The 24,644-nt window shown below is 38.3% G+C and overlaps 2 protein-coding genes and 1 pseudogene across 2 annotated transcripts in view; 2 read left to right on the forward strand and 1 right to left on the reverse strand.

Annotated features, from left to right (window-relative positions):
• The first annotated feature begins 80 nt into the window (after positions 1-80).
• On the forward strand, positions 81-7,076 carry PNN (pinin, desmosome associated protein). The gene is made up of 9 exons (XM_036109077.2): positions 81-340; positions 1,015-1,086; positions 1,483-1,551; positions 2,037-2,109; positions 2,227-2,321; positions 2,485-2,560; positions 3,504-3,659; positions 3,741-3,879; positions 4,540-7,076. The coding sequence occupies exons 1-9, from the start codon at positions 228-230 to the stop codon at positions 5,994-5,996; spliced, it is 2,250 nt and encodes a 749-aa protein (XP_035964970.1). The 5' UTR covers positions 81-227; the 3' UTR covers positions 5,997-7,076.
• A 15,145-nt stretch (positions 7,077-22,221) lies between these two features.
• Positions 22,222-24,644, forward strand: part of MIA2 (MIA SH3 domain ER export factor 2) — a 110,521-nt gene continuing 108,098 nt past the window's right edge. Inside the window, exon 1 of the mRNA XM_078053604.1 lies at positions 22,222-22,312. Within this exon, the coding sequence (XP_077909730.1) occupies positions 22,243-22,312 (70 nt within the window). The 5' untranslated portion in view covers positions 22,222-22,242. The remainder of the gene's footprint in view (positions 22,313-24,644) is intronic.
• Positions 22,940-23,370, reverse strand: LOC118546380 (small ribosomal subunit protein uS19 pseudogene; annotated as a pseudogene).

The following is a 24,644-nucleotide window of genomic DNA, read 5'->3' on the forward strand; positions in this document are numbered from 1 at the left end:
CACCGCAGCTAATTCGGGGAGGGAGCCAACCGCCCAGAAGACTTTTCATTGGCCCAGAGTCACAGAGGCAGGCCGCTTCTCCCTCTTCCGGACGCTGAGTGGTTGAGGCCGTAAAACAACGCTTATTGTCATTGGCTGGACCCTGCTGTCAGTCCTCACGCGTCTCGCGGCGCGACACAGCCAGTCGCGGCCTGTAGAGCCGTCTCGAAGCCTGCTGCAGAGAGAAGATGGCGGTCGCGGTAAGAACTTTGCAGGAGCAGCTAGAAAAGGCCAAAGAGAGCCTAAAGAACGTAGATGAGAATATTCGCAAGCTCACCGGACGGGATCCGAATGACGTGAGGTAAGAGGCGGATAAGAAAGGCCGGCTGAGAAACAGCCATCATGCCGGGGTGAATTGGGGGCGGGAAGGGTGGCTAGCCTTGAGAAGGCTAGAACATCTGGGCCTGTTCCCGGGGCGGCGGTGGAATCCGGTCCTGGATGAGGTGGGGAGTCTCCCACGCCCTCGACCTCGGTCTCGGAGCTCAGGTGCGCGAGGAAAGAGAGTGGGTTCTACCTATGCCGGGATGCCTCCCTGGTCTGTAGGAAGGCCCGGGCTGCCGATTCCCGCCCTCGGCCCTGCAGGCCCGGAACTGCAGCACAAAGCCCCTTCCCCATCCGGCGGCTACCTGGCCGGGTGCTGGCCCAGAGACCCTCCTGGGACGCGGTCCGCTGCCTGTCCCCCGCGCTTTTGCCCTCTTGCCCACGTGGAGTTTCCTCGGAGTTGGCGAAATTAGGGCCTGATCCAAGTTTATTAGTGTGTAGTGGCAATGAAGTAAATGTAATTTCTGTGATACTGGTCTTGAAAAAACAAGGAAGTTAAAATAGGACTTCCTGTCTTGTTTCAAACACGTGGATTTGAAACCGTGTTTTTAGAACTTTTCTGGTTATTTTTCTTTTTATGATGTACCGCATCCGTGAAAGTATTTGATGACATTAAATAAGTGATTTTCATACTGATTTGTAAATACTTTTTAGGCCCATCCAAGCCAGATTGCTGGCCCTTTCTGGTCCTGGTGGAGGTAGAGGACGTGGTAGTTTATTGCTGAGGTAAGATTCTCTTAGGACTTAATGTATATGCTAAGACCATAGATACTTTTATTAATTAAGTATTGGTTTAAACAAAATTGGTGGTAGAGCCCACGTTAGATATGTTTGTGTTTGTTTTGTTTAAAGTTGTGATCAGCTATAGTTTCCTATATAGTTATCTTGGAACTTCATTTATATGCAAAACTAGAGACTGAAGAATACATAAACTACCCATTTTGTGTACACTTAATTTTTATATTTTTTTAAAGTGCTAAAAAGCATCTTGGAAGTGGATGCCCATTTAAGGTTGTTATAATTGGAATGGTTTTTTTTTAATTCAACTAAGTGATCTTGCTAAAGGTAAATATCATTTATCTTAAATTTCATTTATTTTATATTGCACATTTTTAATTGCAGGCGTGGATTCTCAGATAGTGGAGGAGGACCCCCAGCCAAACAGAGAGACCTTGAAGGGGCAGTCAGTAGGTACGTTGGAGGAAAAGGTTCTCAAGACATACTTGTATGCTTTATTTTTTCTGAGGTAGCCGCAGATATAATTATTTAATAAATATTGTTGAGTTGTGTTAGAATTAAGTAGTATACCACTTCAACTGAGTCTGTTCCCTTGGTATTTGGCTGAACTAAGTCTGTATTGCTCAGAACTCAGTTTTTCACTAACAGTAACAGAAACTTTACCAAAATAAAGATCACGAGAATAAGATTGAGAAAATAGTTTGTGCTACTTTTCTGTCTTGTACTGTAAAAACTTGATCCTCTTGAGAAATATAGATCAGTATTTGGATTGGGCATTGGTGACACATTTTATCCTTTTACTACTGCAGGAAAGAGTAAAATGGGATGGAGATTGATGAAATGAGACTTCTGGAAATAAGTCATAGTAGAAGTAATCATTTGTCCTTGGTATTAAGTCAGATTTTACAGTGGTCTTTTAAATTCTTTTTCTATGTCAGGCTGGGCGGGGAGCGTCGGACAAGGAGAGAATCACGCCAAGAAAGCGACCCAGAGGATGATGATGTTAAAAAGGTAATTGAGATGAAAAGAACTACTTACGGGATGAACGGTTTTTCCATCTTTGCTACATTTAAGAGTGCTACCTTTTCCTGTGCTTGTTAAATTACTGAGATTTATTTTCTCCTGCAGCCAGCTTTGCAGTCTTCAGTTGTAGCTACCTCCAAAGAGCGCACACGTAGAGACCTTATCCAGGATCAAAATATGGATGAAAAGGGAAAGCAAAGGTATCTTTAGGTTTTTTTATGGGGAAAAATTCCGGTCAAACAATGCAATTTTTAGAAAATTTATATTTAAGAATTGTTCAAGTGTCTGTAGTATGTTTCTTTTAGGAAATGGCAGTCTTAAGTGGAACCTACCGAAATTGAATTTTCTCTCTCTCTTCTTTAGGAACCGACGAATATTTGGCTTACTGATGGGCACTCTTCAGAAATTTAAACAAGAATCCACTGTTGCTACTGAAAGGGTATTTATACAGTTTTCCTTTGATTCTTTATTCAAAAGTAGTTTATTACAGGGACGCCTGGATGGGTCAGTCGGTTAAGTGTCTGCCTTTGGCTCAGGTCATGATTCCAGGGTCCTGGGTCCTCTTTCAGTGCAAAGAGCCCTGGTCTGTGACTCAGGAGAACCTGGGTTCTGATCTCAGCTCTACAACCATCTCATTTTGTGGTTTTGGACAAGACTCTTCATTTCTTTAAGCCTCAGAGTGCTTTCTTTCAAACAAGGGAGTTGAACTCAGCATTGTAACTAGTTCAATGATTATAACTTAAGTTACTTATACACTCAGACAACAATTGGCACGCTGGAAGCAAAAGCCTAAACATTACCTGTCTTCCACAGTTTACTTAACTGCAATCTTTCTGGAGGTTTTTTATTAAAGCTACAAAATTGGGTCCTTGGTGTTCAATATCAAGTTACTGCTTCTCAAAGGAGAACTATGGTGGAAAGGGAGATAACAATTCGGTTATAGATTAATAAAGTTTTATTACAGCTTTTGTATGTTAACTTTCCTAGGGAACATAAAAGGCTTCAAAGCACAGTGTTTGAAGACAGGATGTCACTTTTGTCACATTCTTTGATTTGGAAGGAAGAGTAACTGTGAAGATAACTGAGACAGTGCTCTTCTTTTTTAGGTTTTATGAAAGAGTCTTGCTAACAGTTATATTTAAGTGGAACAGTTATTGATAATATGTCTAATGTCCTTGACATTTAGATTTTTACACGGAAAGGCTTTAGTCCCCGTTTCCTGAAAGAAATTGCAATTAGCCTCAAATGCTAAGTACTAAGTTTGAATTAACTGGTATCCTGAATTGCAAATATGAAACCTATAAAGATAACTTAGTAAAGTTGTAATGTTTTACATAATCGGGATGTGTAATAAGTTTTCAAAGATAATTATTTATCTTCAGCAAAAGAGGCGCCAGGAAATTGAACAAAAACTTGAAGTGCAGGCAGAAGAAGAAAGAAAGCAGGTTGAAAATGAGAGGAGAGAACTGTTTGAAGAGAGGCGTGCTAAACAGACAGAACTGCGCCTTTTAGAACAGAAGGTTGAGCTTGCGCAGCTGGTGAGTAGTAGTTTGGAATTGGAATTTTAAGATTGGTAATCCTTCATGTTTACAAAACATGACCTTTTACCTCTTCTTTAGCAAGAAGAATGGAATGAACATAATGCCAAGATAATTAAATATATAAGAACTAAGACAAAGCCCCATTTGTTCTATATTCCTGGAAGAATGTGTCCAGCTACCCAAAAATTAATAGAAGAGTCACAGAGAAAAATGAATGGTAAGTGTACATGAAGAGGTCCAGTGAAATATTCTAAATGGCTAAGGTAATATACTCACACATACATGTTAGTTTCCTGTAATTGTGATTCAGCATTTGACTTATGATGGAATTTAACCTGAAATTTACCATGTTGTAGGTAGTGCTTGATGTATGTGTATTTCTTAAGAAGCATTTGAATAAGATGACTTCTTTTTAGCCAGATGTAAATGCTAATGAGGCAAGAAAAAAGTGAACATTGATGTAATCCAGAGAAGGAGCATACATGGAAGGATAGACACTACTGAGATGGGATTAGATAATTAGTCTTTCTGGGATCAGGAAAAATGAATGCATGACATGATAGCATAAGAATGATTTTATTTCAAAGATGGGTTTTATTCTTTCTCATCTAGTGTGAAGTAAAATAGCAAAAAATTGTCCTGTTTTTCCATCAGTTAATGTGGTGTAGTTACCTGCTACTAATATCTTAGTATATAGGTTTCTGGGGGTCTTTGCTTGTGTCATTTTATTTCAGTTTGTAATTACTTGCCATAATCAGTTTTGTGTCATCTCTTTACAAAAAAAGTTTAGATAAAGCTTGATGACAATTTGTGCCTAAGTGTCAGATTGTGAGTTTGAATGTTCTTAATTATTTACACGTAAATTTTTATCCTTTAGCTTTATTTGAAGGTAGACGCATCGAATTTGCAGAACAAATAAATAAAATGGAGGCTAGGCCTAGAAGACAATCAATGAAGGAAAAAGAGCATCAGGTGGTGCGTAATGAAGAACAGAAGGCGGAACAAGAAGAGGGTAAGGTGGCTCAGCGAGAGGAAGAGTTGGAGGAGACAGGTAATCAGCACAATGATGTAGAAATAGAGGAAGCAGGAGAGGAAGAGGAAAAGGAAATAGGTATAGTTCATAGTGATGCAGAGAAAGAACAGGAGGAGGAGGAACAAAAACAGGAAATGGAGGTCAAGATGGAGGAGGAAACTGAGGTAAGGGAAAGTGAGAAGCAGCAGGATAGTCAACCGGAAGAAGTTATGGATGTGCTAGAGATGGTCGAGAGTGTCAAAAATGTAATTGCTGAGCAGGAGGTAATGGAAACCAATCAAGTGGAAAGTGTAGAACCTTCAGAAAACGAAACTAGCAAAGAACTGGAGCCAGAGATGGAATTTGAAGTTGAGCCAGATAAAGAATGTAAATCTCTTTCTCCCGTGAAAGAGAATGCCAGTGCTCTAGAAATGGAAAATGAGCCTGAGGAAAAAGAAGAGAAAGAATCTGAGCCCCAGCCTGAGCCTGTGGCTCACCTCCAGCCCCTGCCTCAGCCTCAGCCTGAGCCTCAGCTTCAGCCTGAGCCGCAGCTGCAGCCTGAGCCCCAGCTGCAGCTGCAGTCCCAGTCCCAGCCCCAGTCCCAGCCCCAGCCCCAGCCCCAGTCCCACCCCCACCCCCAAGCAGTACTCCAACCCCAGCCTCTCTCTCAGCCTGAGACTTTGCCATTAGCTGTTTTACAGCCTCCAATTCAGGTTTTTCAGGAGCAAGGGCATTTACTACCTGAGAGGAAGGAATTTCCTGTGGAATCCGTAAAACTCACTGAGGTGGCAGTAGAGCCAGTCTTGACAGTACATCAGGAGAGCAAAACCAAAACAAAAACTAGGAGCAGAAGTAGAGGTCGAGCTAGAAATAAAACCAGCAAGAGTAGAAGCCGCAGCAGTAGCAGTAGTAGTTCTAGCAGCAGCTCCACCAGTAGCAGCAGTGGCAGCAGTTCCAGCAGTGGCAGCAGTAGTAGTCGAAGTAGTTCCAGTAGCAGCTCCAGCACCAGTGGCAGCAGCAGCAGAGACAGCAGCAGCAGCAGCACTAGCAGTAGTGAGAGTAGAAGTCGGAGTAGGGGCCGGGGACATAATAGAGACAGAAAGCACAGAAGGAGCGTGGATCGGAAGCGAAGGGATACATCAGGACTAGAAAGAAGTCACAAATCTTCAAAAGGTGGTAGTAGTAGAGATACAAAAGGATCAAAGGATAAGAATTCCCGGTCCGACAGAAAGAGGTCTATGTCAGAGAGTAGTCGATCAGGCAAAAGATCTTCAAGAAGTGAAAGAGACCGAAAATCAGACAGGAAAGACAAAAGGCGTTAATGGAAGAAGCCAGGCTTTCTTAGCCTATTCTTTGCAGCAGAAGATTTCTTGATGAGTAAAAGGATTACCTTTCCTTGTAAGGAGGATGCTGCCTTAAGAATTGCATGTTGTAAAAAATTTTTTTGGAAAATACAGACTGTTTGTTTACCAGACATTCTTGTACTTTTTGCATAATTTTGTAAGAGTTATTTATCAAAATTATGTGAGGTTCCAAAATATGTAAAAAATAATAATAATAAAAAAAGATTAACATCCCTTGTCATCTTTTTTAAATATCCTATACTCTTCAGTAAGAATCTGTATATTTTAATAGGTAAATCTTTAAGTCTGTTCCCTTCTAATTCTGTATCATACATTGCTTTTGTAGAAATAAATGTGCATTTCTTTCATTAGTTTTGGAATGTCCTCGTTGACACTTGTATTATAAATACCCTCTTGATACCATTTTCCGCTTTTATCACTAGATACTGAACGTGATTAGAATGTCTTTGAAGGTTTCTTCACTTTTATTTGCCTTAGGCGATGATTTTGAGTTGTCATAGTCAGATCTTTGCAGCTTTCAGGGGGAACATAGTTCTCAAAATCATTTACTATTTTTTTCTAATCTCCCTTGTTGTTTTAATCTAAGCATTTCCCCCGTTTCTCCTATATAAATCATTATTGGTAGATAAAACAGTATGATTTGGTTGGCATTTTCTTCATGATTATGGGAGCATCATTCTTTTGTCTCCATGGCTACTTGTGTGATATAGCATATACATCTGTTGAAGAAAATAATCACATTCTAGGGGAGGGAGGTAGAAAAGTATATTCCAAACTTGGTTTTTGAGTTTGTGGTCTTGTCTTAACTTTTGTGTTGGCTCTAACTGAAACATGCCAATATGTGTTCTCAAGAGTTTTTGTTAAGTATTGTATGAAAGTTTACAGAATGAAGGAAGTTCATCTACACTTGAATCTGTAAGCAAGATAACACACAAGTGTACCAACTGATTATTAACTTTGTTGTTTTATAAATTTGTATGAATTTGGAGTATCTGTTGCCATTACTATACATGTGCAAATAAATGTGGCTTAGACTTGTGTGACTGCTTAAGACTAGTACTTGTATTAACTTTTTGATGCTTTTATACAAGAGAGCACTTTAATTGCAAATGGCCTTTGAGTTCATAACTTAACACTGACTAGCCTTAGGCTTGACTGAGTGTTTATTATTTCTTCCCTTGACAAGTACCTGGTGACAGTGAAAATGTCAGTAAGCATTTCCAGCACTGTAAAAATATAAGAGAACATGTTAAAGTATTCCTTAAAAAGTCCTTTAAACAGTAAATGAGTAGAACTTTTCAAACTGCAGAGCTAGCTACCTGCATTCCTGGGCCAGTTTCCAACAAGAGTCACTTCCTCCAGGGGTTTAATAATCTCTAGCATGCAGTATAAATTTTGTACTGTGAAACATGATCGTGGAAAGGTTGGTAAAAACTTAAAAGGGACGACCATAAACGTAACTTAGTTCCTAAAATCCTTATTCAATGAATCTAAAATAATTGTATTAAGATCCTTTGAACAGATTAAGTTTTGTTCATTCATTTTTACCTGAAAAATTTGAACAATTTGTTGCTTTTAGAAATAATTTTGGCTTTAAGCTCAGTTGTTGAGAGTGGTAATGGGACTATAAAAGCATGAGGAGAAAAAAAGATCTTTGGAATAGGAAGAGCAATTTTAAATTCTATGTAGAATTCTATTTTAAGTTTTCTAACCAGTGGTATGCACTTACAAATTGGAAGACTTCATTTTTTTAAAACAAGGTTGGCTTTTTTTTTTTTTTATGTTTCCAATGACTGCTTTGCCCTTAAAAGTGAAATTATATGGAATTTATTTTCAGAGAACCATGTAATTGGTTTCTTACCAAAATATAAGAAATGTTAGAATGTAGAAGTAATGACAGTTTCCTAGGGGAAAAAGATAACGGGTCTTCTTATTAGATGTTTCAGATTATTGTTTGTGGAAAATGTAGAAGTTGAAGGTGGATAGGGCTAGAGACTAAGGACTGAAATTAGTTTGGAGACATCTAAGGAGCTATTAAGGAAACCTTTTGCTTATTCTAAAATTCCAAGGTTTGTACAACCACAGAAATGGGAAGATAGTTTGATCTTCAGTGAGCTGTACCTCCATTCTAGAGCTCATCTGTGTACTGGGTCTAGAACTCTGGTGACTGTACACATGTATACTCTAGTAATTAGGCTAAGCAAAACCCACCAAAGTAATAAATTGTTTATAAATTGACAAATTGAAAAGTAAAGCTACTAATGTTTACGTGGTGTGGTAATAGGAGCCGATGCTGTCAAAAGAAGTCATTAAATGTTTCAGGGTTCAAATACTTAATATGAATTAAAAAAAAAAACAACTTGAAATCCTTGTGTAAAAGGCACCCAGTTTCCCTTCTTGAGGTAATGCCATTAAAGCACCTAGCCCAGAAAACATTTTCGCTATTTACGTGCTTGGATCTTTCTGCTAGTAAGTCAATGGGGAAGACTGAAACTTGATAAGAATAAGTGTGAGGAATCTGAAAGTTTCTTACACTTTTCTTTATGTCCCCTAGCATGATCTTTTCCCAAAAATGATACTCAAATGCCTACAACTGCTTCCTATTGCCATTTGAGTATTCTATTTGATTTTGTAATAACCACCACTTGCCCTCACTGTCCACTTGGTTTATTTTCATACCATTTACCATGATGTTGTATAGTTACCCCACTCTGGTTTACTGTCTACTTCCCATTTGAATGCAAGCTCCATGAGAGCAAGATTTTTAAAAATTATTTTTAACCCATTACTCTTATTTCAAATACCTAGAATAGGGCCTTGTGCGTTATAGGCAATGTTACCAGTAAACTATGACAGGTCTTTAACATGGCTTTTGTGATTCAATCTCTTGTCTTTCCAACTTCAGTTTCCTCTCTTGCAGCACATCCAGGTATGCTTGTTTGAAACAGTGAGCTGAGATGCAGCTAGGAGCCATTGTGGCTGAAGCAGAGTAACCAGGGAGAAAAGCAGTGAAGTATTTCAGAGAGGTAATTGGGGGGCCTAGCTTGTATAGGGCATTACAGGCCATTTTAAGTCCTTTAGCTTTTATCTATGGGGAGCCAGAGGTTTTGAGCAGATAGGTTAAGGGATAATAAAATTTATGTTAACAATTGCTCTGGCTACTGTGCTGAGAAAAGAGGAAATGAGGCCAGGAGCAGGAACAAAGACGAGACTATCTGCAATAATTAGGCAAAATAGAGTGACTTAAGCCAAGATGGTTAAGTAGTAGAAGTGGTGATCATATTTTGGGTATATTTTGAAGATCGCTCCCAAAGGATATGCTAGTGGACTATGTGGTGTGAGAAGTCAGAATGAGCAAAGATTTTACCTGGACAACTAGAAATGAATTGCCATTAGCTGAGATGAGAAGGAACAGATTTGGGGATAGTAGAGGAGTGGATCACGAGTGACCCAAACTATGAACATGAATATCTTCATAATTCAGATTTCCTTTAATGCCTTTCCCATAAAGGTCTTACCTCATTTGTTAAATGTATTACTAGGTAACTGACTCACATGGACAAATAGATTGCTCTTTTATCTTGGAAAACAGACGAGTATACAAAACACCATATACAGCTCCATGAATTGTCAGAATGCTAACACATACGGAATCACCCAGGTGAAGAACTAGAACACTGCCAGGACCCAAGTACCCCTTCCAGTGATTTCACCGTCCCTTTTCCGCCCTCAGAGGTAACCATTTTTAAATAAAACAAGGAAGGTCTAATTGATGGCAGCCTACTTAAGCAAACCAAAACCTAAACCAGAGTAAATTCCTCTAAGTGCCTCAAGGTTAGGAAATTGAAAAACTTGAGGACAACCAATCAGACTGCCAACTTGGCTTTCACAGATAAGGCAATTGCTTCAGCTATAGCCAACCAAATAATTTCCTTGCTTTGCTTCTGTCAAAGCACAGTATCTTTGAATATAAGAGCCTTTCCCCTAGCTCCTGACGGGTTTAGTGCTGCCCAGATCCAAATCAATGTTTGCTCAAATTTCAAAATTTTAACATATCTCAAGTTTATCTTTTAACAACACTATCCTGACTTTATGGTAGTCACTTGATTTCCTTCATGGTTTTGAAAGTGATTCATGCATCCTAAACACCATGGTTTATTTTTTCATCTATTTTTTACTCTATGTAAATGAAATCATAATGTATTTTGTATTTTTTTTTTTAAGATTTTTTTATTTATTCATTGGAGACACAGAGATACTGAGAGAGAGCATGAGTAGGGGGAGAGGAGAGGGAGGGGGAGAAGCAGGCTCCCTGCTGAGCAGGGAGCCCCATGCGGGACTCGATCCCAGGACTCTGGGATCATGACCTGAGCCGAAGGCAGACGCCCAACCATCCGAGCCACCCAGGCACCCCTGTATTTTGTATTTTAACTTCTTTTGCCCACATGTTTCTGTGACTCATTTTTGTATGTCACTGTAGATATCTATCACCAATATGTGGATATCAAGATTGTTTTCAGTTTTAGGGTCTTACAAATAATTTGGTTATAGAACAGTCATGTCTTTTGGTAAACATATGCATGGATATACAATATAATTAAAAGTGTAATCGCTAGGTCGTAAGTTATATATTTTTGTATGCATTTTCTAGATGACTAATGTTTTCTATTTTTTAAAAAAAACCCTTTAGATATCCTCTGGGGACTGTCTTCTTGATTTTAAGAGTTCTGTCTTTATTCTGGAAATGAGTCTATTGAATATATGCACTGCAAATATCTTTTTGTAGCTTGGTTTTTCACTTTTTAAATGGTATTTTTTGATGAGGAAGATTTCTTGATTATAATGTTCTATTTTATCCATATTTTTATGGTTAATACATTATGCATTTGACTTGGAATGCCTCTCCCCATTTCAAGGTCAAGAAGATAGTCTCCAGGGCACCTGGGTGGCTCAGTCGTTAAGCGTCTGCCTTCGGCTCAGGTCATGATCTCAGGGTCCTGGGATCAAGCCCCACATCGGGCTCCCTGCTCTGCAGGAAACCTGCTTCTCCCTCTCCCACTCCCCCTGCTTGTGTTCCCTCTCTCGCTGTGCCTCTCTCTGTCAAATAAATAAATAAAATCTTTAAAAAAAAAAAAAAAAGATAGTCTCCTATTTTATCTTTGAGAAGCTTTATTATCTTATTTTCACAAATAACTCGGTTATTTTCCTGGAATTGGTTTTTGTGTTATGGTGTGAACTGGGGGTTAAGTCTCATTCCTTTTTTCCAGATGAATGTCAGATTGCCCAACTTCAATTATAGAAACGTTTGTTCCGCATTATTCTGCAGTACCATCATTCTCTTATATCTAGTATCCATATATTCATGCATCTCTTTCTAAGCTCTCTATTCTGTTCCACTGGTCTGTTCAATGCCTGAGTTGATACTACTGTCTTAATACATTAGCTTCATATTAAGTCTCAATATCAGGTGGAACAGATTCTCCCACCTTGCTTTACTTGACTCTCCTGACTTTTCTTGCCTATCTGCATTTTCATGTAAGTTTCAAAGAGCCTTTGAATATCCACACACACTAAAAAATTGGGATTTTTATTTGAATTGCTTTGAATCTGTAGATTAATTTGGGAATTGACCCCATTGAGTCTTCCAATCTATGAACATGGCATTTTGTTAGGACTCAGGATAATTGTTATTGCCTGTTTTTGTGTTTTATATGAATGGATTCTTTTATATTTGTTCGACATTAGGTTTTGAGGTTCATTAATTTTGCAGTTTGTAACTATGTTTTTTTTTGCTGTGTATTACCCTATTGTGTGCATATTCCACAATCTATGTATCCATTCTGTTGTTGATGGGCATTTGTGTGGTTTCCACACAGTTTGAAGCCCCAGTATGAACAGTGCTACTACCAGTAATACTTGTTCACATGTTTTGATGAACATATGCATACATTTCTTATGGTATATATATAAGCCACCTGATTTTTAAGTTAAAATAGAAAGTGCTGTGCCTGTGACTTCTTCTTCTGATCCAACAATCCACACTATCAACTTTATCATGCATAAAATGCTTATTTCTCCTCATTTCTCATTTATTTTCCTTTGGTTCATTTCTCAGATATATTTGAGTTCTTTGGTATCTGTCCCTGGAAAAACTCATTCATCTTCTACCTCATTTGACAATAGTTCCCTGTGCTCTCATAAATGTTTTAAAGATTTTCTTTTTACATTTTACCCAGGCATTTTGAATGTTTTCAGTGGGATGGTTAGCCTAGGTGACTATCTTTCCATATTACTGGGAGTAGAAATCAATATAATTTAACAAATATTTTTTTCAACAAATATTTATTAACCATTTACTGTATATCAGGCTATCTTCTAGGCTTAAAGATGCAGTATTGGAAAAAAAACAGACAAAATCTCTGCCCTGATGGAATTATATTCTTAACCAATATCTCTTTAAATACTCCTATCTGATTCTGTCTTTTCTCCTTGTTTTCAGCTTAAACTTATGTTAGATGTCAGTCTTTCCTCCGTATCTTTGAATCTGTTTTTTGCATCTTTATGTATCTCAATTCTGGATGATTTCTTCAGATAGATATACTATTTTATTAATTCATGTCGTGGAATCCTATGTTTTCCCCCTTAGTGAAACAACTTAGTGTTTCAGGTCTTCAAGGCAGGTATTCAAACCACTGTTACTTTATTTTGTTTATATACACATTCATATGCATATATATGGGTGCACATGTGCAAACACACATAATCTTGTCATTTAAAAATCCAGTTAGAGGCGCCTGGGTGGCTCCGTCCCTTGAGCATCCAACTCTTGGTTTTGGCTCAGGTCATTATCTCGGGGTCATGGGATTGAGCGCTACGTTGGGCTCCGTACTCAGCAGGAAGTTTACCTGAAACTCTCTCTCCCTCTCCCTCTTCCTCTCCCCCACTCGTGTGCAAGTGCACGCTCTCAGATCTTTAAAAAATTAAAAAATAAAAATAAAAAATAAAAATTAAAGTCCAATTAAAGATACTCAAATGATACATGTGTATTCTTACTTATGGTGAGAGGTATTCCTGTATAATGTCATACAAGCTGGATATACTTGTGTAACAAATGCATAGCACCTTCATTTACAGCTACTACTCCTGAAGTTTTTATTGTAGTAGGTTTGGCTACAACTATACATTTTTTTCTGTTTGACTCCAAGGTCCCAAACATTTCATATATAGTTAAAAATGTCTTCAGTTTAAAAATAAATATGTCTTCTTAGATACCATCTATTTAAACATGGCAAACAAATAATTGAATAAATTATAAATTTTTCAATAAATCGAATAAATCAGTACAGTATGTAACTTTATCCAAACAGAATTCACTTAATCACTGTCTCTCATCCAGTTAAAATATTTTTTACTTTGTAATGACATTGCTGATATTTAAAAAAAATAGCCAAGGGGTGCCTGGCTGGCTTAGTAGGTATGACTATGATCTTGGGGACATGAGATTGAGCCCCACGTTGGGGATAGGGTTTACTTAAAAAAAAAAATTTTTTTTAAAACATAAGCAAAATTATAGCAAATGCCTGTGAACTTATCACCCAATTTAAGAAATAAAATGTGACAAATACAATGACAGCCCTGTATGTTCCTCATTCCTCTTCCTCCACCACCCAGCATCAACTTTTAAGTTTTTAATTAAGTTTTCTCATGTCTTTGAGCATATTAAGGTCCATCACTTTCTAATGTCTTTTAACAAGGGCACTTTTCTCAGCTTGCCTGTCATTTTGTGATAAAAATTAATCCATCTTAATGCTTAGCCAAATTTTCTCCAGAATTAATGTGAGCTTCACTTTAATTCTGAGACATTTTTGAAACTGGCCTTAAGTAAATTCACATATATAAATTTGATGGGTCAATGAGACATTTGAAACATGTTGGAAAATATACAAATTTATACTTCTACCAACTATAGATAAGATTACTTTTCTCTCCACATCCTTACCGATGCTGAGTTTTGTGAGCTGTATTCTTTTTTTTTTCAATCTTAAACTAAAATTTTGTACTGATTTATATTTCTTTAATAAAGAATCAAACATATTCTAGTACATGTATACTTTGGGGTTTCTTTACATTTAATTTTTTTTTTTAAGACTTTATTTATTTGACAGAGAGACACAGCGAGAGAGAGAACACAAGCAGGGGGACTGGGAGAGGGTGAAGCAAGCTCCCCGCCAAGCAGGGAGCCCGATGTGGGACTCAATCCCAGGACCCTGGGATCATGACCTGAGCCGAAGGCAGATGCTTAATGACTGAGCCACCCAGGCACCCTACATTTAATTTTTAATTTATCTTGAGTTGTTAAAAAAAGGCTTAAAAAAAAGTTGCTGTTAAAAATGAACTATTGGGACTTCATCAAGATAAAAAGCTTTGGGGCACCTGGGTGGCTCAGTTGGTTAAGTGTCTGCCTTCTGCTCAGGTCATGATCCTAGGGTCCTGGGATTGAGCCCCGCAATGGGCTCTCTGCTCAGCAGGAGGCCTGCTTCTCCCTTTCCCTCTGCTGCTCCTCCTGCTTGTGCTCTCTCTTTCTCTGTCAAATAAATAAAATCTTTAAAAATTTTTAAAATAAAAAGCTTTTGCACAGCAAAGGAAACAGTCAACAAAACTAAAAGGCAAACTACGGAATGGGAGAGAATATGTGCAAATGATATATGCAATAAAGGATTATATCCAAATATATAAGAACTTACGCAACTCAACACCAAAAAAACCCCAAACAATCTAATTTAAAAATGGGTAGAGGACCTGAATAGACATCTTTCCAAAAAGACATACAGATTACCAAGAGACACATGAAAAGATGCTCAAGACATCACTAATCAGGGATATGCAAAGCAAAACCACAATGAGATACCACTTCACCGCTGCCAGACGGCTAAATTAACAACTCAGGAAACAACAGGTGTTGATGAGGATGTGGAGAAAGGTGAACCCTCTTACACTGTTGGTGGGAACGCAGGCTGGTGCAGCCACTCTGGAGGATAGTATGGAGGTTCCTCAAAAAGTTAAAAATGAGCTATCCTGCGACCCAGCAATTGCACTACTAGGTATTTATCCAAATGATACACACATAGTGATCTGAAGGGGCACCTGTACCCCAATGTTTATAGCAGCAATGTCCACAATATCCAAAATATGGAAAGAGTCCAGATGTCTATCGACAGATGAATGGATAAAGAAGAGGTGGAATATGTATATATATAGAGAGAGAGAGAGAGAGAGAGAGGGAGAGGTTCATTACATCAAGTGCCCCCCTTAATGCTCATCATCCAATTATCCCTTCCCCAGACCCACCTCCCCTCCAGCAACCCTCAATTTGTTTCCTAGAGTTCAGCATCTCTTACGGTTTGCCTCCCTATTTTCATCTTATTTTATTTTTCCTGACAAATGTTCATCTGTTTTGTTTCTTAAATTCTACATATGAGTGAAATCATATGGTATTTGTCTTTCTCTGACTGATGTATTTCATTTAACATAGTACACTCTAGCTCCATCCACAGCATTGCAAAAGGCAAGATTTCATTCTTTTTGATGGCTGAGTAATATTCCATTATATCTATCTATCTATCTATCTATCTATCTATCTATCTATCTATCTATCTAATCTCCACCTCTTCTTTATCCATTCATCAGTCTATGGACATTTGAGCTCTTTCCATAGTTTGGCTATTGTTGATAATGCTGCTATAAACATTGGGTGCAATGTACCCCTTCGAATCTGTATTTTTGTATCCTTTGGATAAATACGTAGTAGTGCAATTGCTGGGTTGTAGAGTAGTTCTATTTTTAACTTTTTGAGGAACCTCCATACTGTTTTCCAGAGTGGCTGCACCAGTTAGCATTCCCACCAACAGTGCAAGGAGTTCCCCTTTCCCCTGCATCTTTGCCAACACCTATTGTTTCCTGTGTTGTTAATTTTAGCCATTCTGACAGGTGTGAGGTGGTATCTCATCGTGATTTTGATTTGTAGTTCCCTGATCATGAGTGTTGAGCTATAGTAGGTTTTGGTATCTAGTGTGCTAAATTCTCCCCCAATTATGCAGTGTTTTGTTGGTTTGTTTTTTTTTTTTAAACTAGGCACAGAAGTTCATTAATCTTTGTTTCAAAATTTATTCTGAGGCTTCTTCAGCTTAGTTAGCTGCAAAGAATGAATTGTGTATAAGCAAAAACTGAAAAGAGCTGCAGTGTCTAGGGGACTTGGGCTTAAAAATACCAGAGGTAAGTTTTATCAGATCCATGAACAAAATTTTAAAAAGCAGTTATAATATAAAGTAGCAACTCTCAGTAACTTCTTTGAGTTTTGTCCTCTTCAGAAGCTGACTCAATTCACTTTGTCGCATTCTTGGAAGCCTGTGAAAATTATCCACAAGATCTGGAACTTCATCATTATCAGTCTCTTCAGTAGCAAGTGGTGCTTTTCCATCCCCAGATAGACAGAACTTCCGCAGTCTCCTTGCGCTAGTCAGACTGTCTGCACCAAGCTGGGTTAAGATGCTCGGTAGCCTTTCTGTCAGCAGTTTTGTCTCAGCATGGCCTGTAATGGTCAAAGTATTGGTGGCCAGAGATGCCTGAACTTTAGGGTCACGAAAATGCATCACTGTTCTTTGGTTTGTAAACATAGTCACCTCTTCAATATGAGAGATAGTGTTTACCCCCTAATATCCTTTAAGGAGAATTAAAGTTTCTTTTCTGTCATCTGCTGTAGCTGTTCTGTGAACCACCTTCTTTCTGCAAGCGGTTCCTTTTCTCCCAGTGCACACTTGTACCTGCAGTGTGGCAAGTTTCTCCTGGCTCATGATCCTTCCTTTCTCCTTGCTGGGGTGGAAATGGAGTTGTGCAGGGAACTAAGGTTGTTGCTCAGGGGGTCTTAGGCAGACTAGCTGGGATTACAGACACACCTGTGGGGATGGCCGCAATTATGCTTTTCTAAATTTCCCCAAATAATACTTATGTATTTATTTTAATGAAAACTTTAATGAAAAATTACTTTTCAAGTAATTTTGATTGTGATTAAATTGACTTTATAATTTAGGAATAATCAACATCTTTAGACTATTGACTCTAAGCAGAAACTAGTGTCTCTCCATTTATTCTATCACGTATATTAGTAAAATGCTATAGTTTTCTTCATACAGGTTCTGCAGGTTTTTATTACGTTTAGGCCCAGGGTTCGTGTGTGTGAATGAGTTCCTATTTTGAATAGGACTTTTCTTTCTTGCATTATATTTTCAATTAGTTGTTGTTTGTATATAGGAAATTTGGAGAAGTTTTTCCAGTTTGTAGGAAGCTCCTTTGCTTTCCTCTTGTTTACAGTGGAGACTTCTGTAACTCTATTTTCCCCCCATCCAGTGGTTGACTGAATCATAGTTAAAGAGACTAAGTAAGGCACTTCATCAGGAAGACAAGAAATTTTTTTTTTAATTTTAATTTTTATTTATTTTTAATTTTTCTTTTCTTTTTAAGTTTTATTTAATTAAATAATCTCTACACCTAACGTGGGGCTTGAACTCACTACCCCAAGATCAAGAGTCTCATGCTCCGACTGAGCCCGCCAAGCGCCCCAAGAAAATTTCTTTTTGTTATATGTTGGACCTATAACATGTTTAACTGATGTGAATAATAAGTCTTAATTAATTAATACCTAATTTTCCCCCTATGCCTGTTACCAGCAATGCTCTGTTGAGCCTCCCACTGGTAACAGGCTTTCTTAACAATTTGGTCCAATTCTGTACCTTTAAAAAAAGCCTTTGTTGTAAAATTGAGGGACAAAAAGGGTTGAAAAGACTTCTCTGACTACATTTTGTTTTATAGTTTTGACTTTGGGACCATGTGAACAGTTCATATAATTAAAAATCTTGAATCAAAAAGGAAAAAAAAATCCCTAAAAATCTGAAACAAATAGATACAAATGAGCCTTGGAGTATATCAGATTGATGGTATAACCGCAGAAAAAATATTTCAAATGACTTTAAAACTCAATCAGTTGATGTACCTTCCTGGCGGGATATATCTTAAGAAGTACAAAGAACCACAATGAAATATTCAGCTGTAATTGGTAGTTCTAATTGTTAGTAGTAATATTAGTATTGTTGCTTTGAAGCTACTTTATGAACTATATGTATGTATATATTATATGCATAAACAAAGAAGTAATTATGTTAATGTCAATAAAATAAAGATTTTCAGTGTAATAAAAAATACAAAAATATAAAATATAAATAAAAATATAAAATCAAAGAATTTAAAAATCAGAGAATTTAAGGAAAAACGCTACAATATTTCATTTGAATTAGAAATAACGGTATGAATTCGTGATTTAGTTTTCTTTCTAAAATTCACATATTTCCTAGCTTTGTCTACTGAGAGGGCATAGAAATAAGGACAGTCCAATAATGGTGAGCATCCCAGTGCCAATTGCAGTCTCTAAATGCTATTTTCCAACAAAAAGAAGCAGGGATCCTTGAAGAAATGGCTGATTGTAAATCTGGAGCAGGAAATGTACAAGCTGAGTTGAGACATCTTGTCATGACAGAAAGCAGGGATGCTAAGAGGCACTTTTAGAGGTTTCTGGAACAACTCATTCTGAGAATTAATGAATAAAGGACAAGAATTATTTGCCCTGCCTTTTCTTTCTTTCTTTTTTTTTTTTTAAGATTTTATTTATTTATTTGAGAGAGAGAGCACGAGAGAGCGGGGTGAGGGGATGAGGGGTGGAAGGAGAAGCAGAATCCCCGCTGAGCAGGGAGCCTGATGTGGGGCTCGATCTGGGGACTCCAGGATCATGACCTGAGCCGAAGGCAGGCGCTTAACCGACTGAGCCACTCAGGTGCCCCTGCCCTGCCTTTTCTAAAAGAGGAGGAGGGAGAGGAAACTATTATACACTCTAAAGAACTTATAAATATCAACCGAATGTGGATCTTTTTGAATCTTGTTCAAACAAACCAACTATAAAAGGTTTTGTTTTGTTTTGTTTTGTTTTGTTTTGTTTTTTAATTGCAACAACTGGGAAAAATTATACATAGTCTAGGTGTTAGAACATGTTAAGGAATGTGTGTTAAAGGGTTAAATTTGTTAAATGTGATGATGCTATGGTAGTTATGTTTTTATCTGTTACTATTACTGGAGTTATTTATGGGTGAGATTACATGACATCTGGGATTTACTTCAATATATAGCCCTCCCAAAACATAGTGTGAGTGGGGGAAAGAGGTGATGTAAGATTGCAAAAAGCTGGTCATGTTTGAAGCTAAATGATGACTACAGGAAACTTCTATACATGAGTTCATATGCTTTTGTGTTTGTTTCAAAATTTTCATAATAAAAATTTAGGAGAGAAGTCCTTATTCAGCCAAATGGCTCATCTTTCTGGGCTACCTTCTCTGCGATCTATTAACAGATGCCAGCAGAGGTGTCTCAGGAGACTTCATCCTCCTTATAAACTCTCTAGCCACCCTAATAAACGTGTGACCTAAATAAAAACAGTGTGCTGCTTCTACAAACGTAATTTCAAGACAAATCCCCCATCTTCTTCCAACCAGAGTGCCATTTCCTGTATGAAATTTCTAGAGCTGCCCTTATCAAATATGTTCTGAAAGAGTGTCTTGTCCTTTCTGTCGTCTGCTTATGCCTCCAGCACACATCCCTTCCAGCTGGAGGGACATTAATAGGATCTTTCTGAATTTCTTTCACTTGTTACCTGAAATAGTTAACTGGGCCAATAAAATAGGGATTTATTGTTAGCTCCTGACATCCTTTTAAAATTTTGATGTAAAACATCTTTTATGGATCTACTATTACTTGGAGCTTGTAATATGAGATGGGCTTTTAAAAAATATCAAAATAAATGACATTTTCCTCTCTTTACTCATTTGGATGTCTATCAAGAAAGAAGTGTGCTTTACAGGAGTTCACTTATATGCTTTTTTTTCTCTGAAAAATTTGTTTTTAAGCGACACTGTACAAATGATAGTTTTATAGGCTTTTTACTTACATTTATCAAAGGTTTTGTTTTTTGTTTTTTTGGGGGGTTTTGGACCACAAAAAACACTAGGATGGGTGATGAATGAAATGATTTTCATTTTTATAATAATAAAAATCTCAATATTAAATAAGCACTCAAGTTCATCCTCTGCTTTTTGGATTACGTGATGGTTAATTTTATGTGTCAACTTCACTGAACCACAAGTGCCCAGATATTTGGTCAGATATTATTCTGGGTGTGTCTGTGAGGGTGTTTTTGGATGAGATTTAACATTTGAATTGGTGGACTGAGTAGAGCAGATTGCCCTCCCTAATGTGAGTGGCCGTCATCCAATCAGTTGATGGCCTGAATAGAACATAAAGGCTGCGCCTCCTGCCTGAGTGCTCTGCACTGGGACATAGAGTTTTTTTCAGCTTTTGGACTTGAACTGAATTATTGGCTCTTAGTTCTGAGCTTGCTGGTTTGGGGACTGAAACTTACCCTATTGGGTCTCCTGGATCTCAAACCTACAAACTTGGACTGGAACTACACCATTGGCTCTTTTGGATTTCCAGCTTGCCATCTGCCCATCTTGGGACTTTTCATCCAATTCTTTATAATCTCTTTGTGTGTGTGTGTGTGTGTGTGTCAAAAAACAAAGAACAGTGTGTATATATATACACACATTCCATTGGTTCTATTTCTGTGGAAAACCCTAAGGATGATTAACCACTCTGTTGATATCCCTTTGCTTGCTGGGCTGGGGAGCTTAAGGGAACACCACCATATCCATCACAAATTTCTTTATGATTTCAGGTTGTTTTCCTCGGTATTTTTCTTGTTTCTGCAGGCTTGATTTTTAACTTCTGACTCATATTTTCAATTGAAAATTAAAATTAAAAATTAGTACACATTAAAAAAATAGCCAAATGAGAGTGGAGGCCAGGACAGTAAAAAATGCTCCCTTGAGGGGTGACTGGCTGGCTCTGGTAGAGCATGGGACTCTTGGTCTTGGGGTTGTGAGTTTGAGCTCCACATACTTAAAAATAAAATCTTTAAAAAAAAAGATGCTCACCTGAGCACGTGTGTGGCTCAGTCAGTTAAGCATCTGCCTTCAGCTCAGGTCATGATCCCAGGGTCCTGGGATGGAGCCCCGTATCGGGCTCCCTGCACAGCGGGAAGCCTGCTTTTCCCTCTCCCTCTGCTGTTCCCCCTGCTTGTGCTCTCTCTCTTTCTTTCTCTCTCTGTCAAATAAATAAATAAAAGCTTATTTTTATTTATTTATATATTTAAAAGATTCTTATTTATTTATTTGACAGAGGGAGAGAGAGAGCACACAAGCAGGGCAAGCAGCAGGCAGAGGAGTCCGAGATCATGACCCAAGCTGAAGGCAGAGGCTTAACCAACTGAGCCACTCAGATGCCCCTCACCTGTTTCTTTTTATCTTTAATGTTGCCACTAGAACATTACAAATGTGACTCACTGTTTATTTCTATAGGACAATGCTGATTTAGAACATTATGTCTGGATCATTCTGTGTGTTGGACCCATGCAAAATTAATTTTTGAGAAGTCTTGGACTATCCTCAAGCCCTCCTTTGGATTACTTTCAAGGTGGGGCTGAGAGGTGACTTTCTATTTAGTCATTAGACCTCTTGAACTCCTTAGCTTTCATAAAACAATATCAGGCTCATCTCTGCTGAGTTAAAGCGTATGATTCAGCATCATCAGGCAAGATAGAACAGTCACATTCTATATATTGTCAGGGAACATGACCTCATACAGTTGTTCAGTACTTACCATTTGAACAAAATCACATTTTAGTGCTTGTTTAAACAAGTCATGTTATTGCTGAAATTACAGAAGCAAAGATAAACGTTACACATCTTTGTATAGGCCTAGTTCAGGACTAACAATAAATGTTTGCACATACTACAGGGTTTCTTGTGGTAGAAACTAGCTAGCCAGACACTATCTAGACATCAAGTATTTCTTCCTCCTGGGTGCATATATCTTAGCTTTCCTTGGAGTTAGCGTGTAGCCATGTGATTAGGTACTTTCCAGTGGTAGTGGGCAAAGGAGATATACTTCCAGGCCTGGCCATAAAAGCCCATGCATTATTATTCACACATTCTCTATCCCTTCTATATTAACCTCAGAGGCCACAGGTTCAAGATGGCAAAATCATGAAATGGAAGGATTCTGGATCCTTGAGGCGCCACCTGGAAGAAAGCCACCATGTGAAAGTTGCATGACTGACTGTGAGTAAGAAAGAAGCTGTTGCTTTTTTAAGTCAAAGATTTTTGCGGTTTGTTACCATAGCATATCTTAGCTTACCCTAACTAATATAGTTCTATTTAATATTGACTTTTTAGGGGTTAATATTGGAAATCACATGGGTAAGTTGATTTCCAATTACACATAATTTGCAAAGTACATATGCCCATCAACCCGCAGGAGAACAGCTCTTGAAATATAACTCATGCAAAAATGTGGAAATGCTCCATGTGTCCTTGGAGGCTGATGTGACAATTCATAAAGTCATATCAGAAGAGGATGATAAATTTTGTGAAGTTATAGTTTAGTGATCTACTGGAAGATAGGTACTTATAAATTTCAAACAAAGACAGTACAGGTGGCACTTCTTTTGTTTCTATTCATGATTTCAGGGTTTTAGTATTTCCCCAAATAAAAAGTACTTCTGTTCCTAGATTCTTCTGGGTAGCCGCATTATTTAAGTATTTCTAGATATTTTGGCAGCTCAAAGAATAAAGGCAAAGCACCTCTACCTTTTTGATTTATTTGATGTTATTGTTTTACATATTTATTTTGTAATCAATAAGAATTTTATTTTATTTCATTATTTTTTTTAAGAGAAGTCTGTGCCTTTATTGGCTGAACAGGCTACATGAGAATGAAGCAGAGTGGGTGGCCGGGATGCTCGGCCTACAGTGCTTCACAAGCCTGTAGGTGGTGAAGAACTGGCCCAGGTGTATCCAATCATCTCGGGCTTGATTTCCATCTGGTTGAAGGTCTTGCCCTTGTAGACACCCACCAGGCTGCCCCCCTCTTAGGCATGATGATCATGTCCCGCAGGTGCTCCTTAACCACCTCGCGCTATGCCTTGGGGGGAGCTTCCTTCTTGGCCTTCTGCAGGCGCTCCAGCAGTGAGTGTGGCTTCCTCCGCAAACCGCGGTTCAGCCTGCGCTGCTGCTGGGCGCTGTACCGCTGCATTAGGGGCTCCTGGACTGTCCAGCAGCTGGTCGAGGTCTGCGCTGCAGTAGCTGAACTTGCGCTTCTTCTGCTCCACTTCCACCATCTTGTCAGCTCTTGGAAAAGGGAATAGGAATTTTAAGTATAGATCAAAACCAACATTACTGCTGAAGTTTTTAAAGTTTATATAGTATTTATACTTGTAACAAGCCAATGAGGCCATTCTTTTACTTTTAAACAAACACATGAACCCCCCCCTTTTTTTTTAAAGATTTATTTATTTGAGAGAGAGCATGCATGCACAAGTGGGGGGAAGGGCAGAGGGAGAGAATCTTCAAGAGGACTCCCACTGAGCTGGGGGCCAGACCTGGGGCTCTATCCCAGGACCCATGAGATCTTGACCTGAGCCTAAACCAAGGGTCGGATGCTTAACTGACTGAGCCACTCCAGTGCCCCACAAAAACCCTTTTCTATATTTTTATCACCCAACTATAGTGGGAAATGACATTTGATTTAGAATCCTAGATTGATGTCAAGTATAGCAGCACTTGACAAAGCCAAAGTTGTACTTTTTTGAAGGGGGAAATGGGGTGCCGATAAGAGGAGGAAGAAAAGACCATGAAGAATGATAAACAGAAGACATTTGTAGAGTGATTACTTTTCCAAGAGTTCAGAAGGATATCTCCGTACTTTGTCCTGTCCAGCTGAGTCACAGAATCATACACCTCATAGCTATACTAGTGACAACGTCATTGTCTCCTGTAGTGTTGTTTCTAATAATGCACATGCTTTAAAGTTCAAGAGGACTAATCACAAGGGACTTTAATGCTGAAAGATGCAAAATGTCCGCACTGAGGGCTTTGGGAATGAGATATTTAAGATGGCATAGGTATGATATCTTGAAAATATTAGAAGTTATAACAGAGTCAAGGGTGCCTGGGTGGCTGTCTGTTAAGTGTCTAACTTCAGCTCAGGTCATGATCCCGGGTCCTGGGATCTGGGATTGAGCCCCTCCTCATGCTCTCTGCTCAGCAGTGCGTCTAATTCTCCCTGTCTTTCTCCCTCTGTGCACGCTGTCTCTCTCAAATAAATAAATAAAAATCTTAAAAAAAAAGAAGTTTGTTATAACAGAGTCAGGCTTAGTCATAGTATACAATGGTTATAATGTGAATTTTTACTTCTGTGGTTATTTGCAGGAAACTTAATTCCCAACCAAATTTCTCTTGCCCCTAAGATTACTTCCAAGATGGTTCTTTTTGCCACAGTTTACATATGTGCTGAGAAATATAAATTCATTTTAATATAAGTTTAAGAAACATGCTACTTTTTTAAAAGATTTATTTATTTTTGAGAGAGAGAACGAGAGAGCACGCACATGAA

This window comes from Halichoerus grypus, chromosome 8 (assembly GCF_964656455.1).
Source record: "Halichoerus grypus chromosome 8, mHalGry1.hap1.1, whole genome shotgun sequence".
Classification (NCBI taxonomy): Eukaryota; Metazoa; Chordata; class Mammalia; order Carnivora; family Phocidae; genus Halichoerus; species Halichoerus grypus.

Excerpts from the sequence above, each read along its gene's own strand:
- PNN (XM_036109077.2), top strand. The coding sequence starts at position 228 with ATGGCGGTCGCGGTAAGAACTTTGCAGGAGCAGCTAGAAAAGGCCAAA. Across the intron at positions 1,087-1,482 it reads CGTGGTAGTTTATTGCTGAG|GCGTGGATTCTCAGATAGTG; the intron begins GTAAGATTCTCT and ends TTTTAATTGCAG. Across the intron at positions 2,110-2,226 it reads AGGATGATGATGTTAAAAAG|CCAGCTTTGCAGTCTTCAGT; the intron begins GTAATTGAGATG and ends TTTCTCCTGCAG.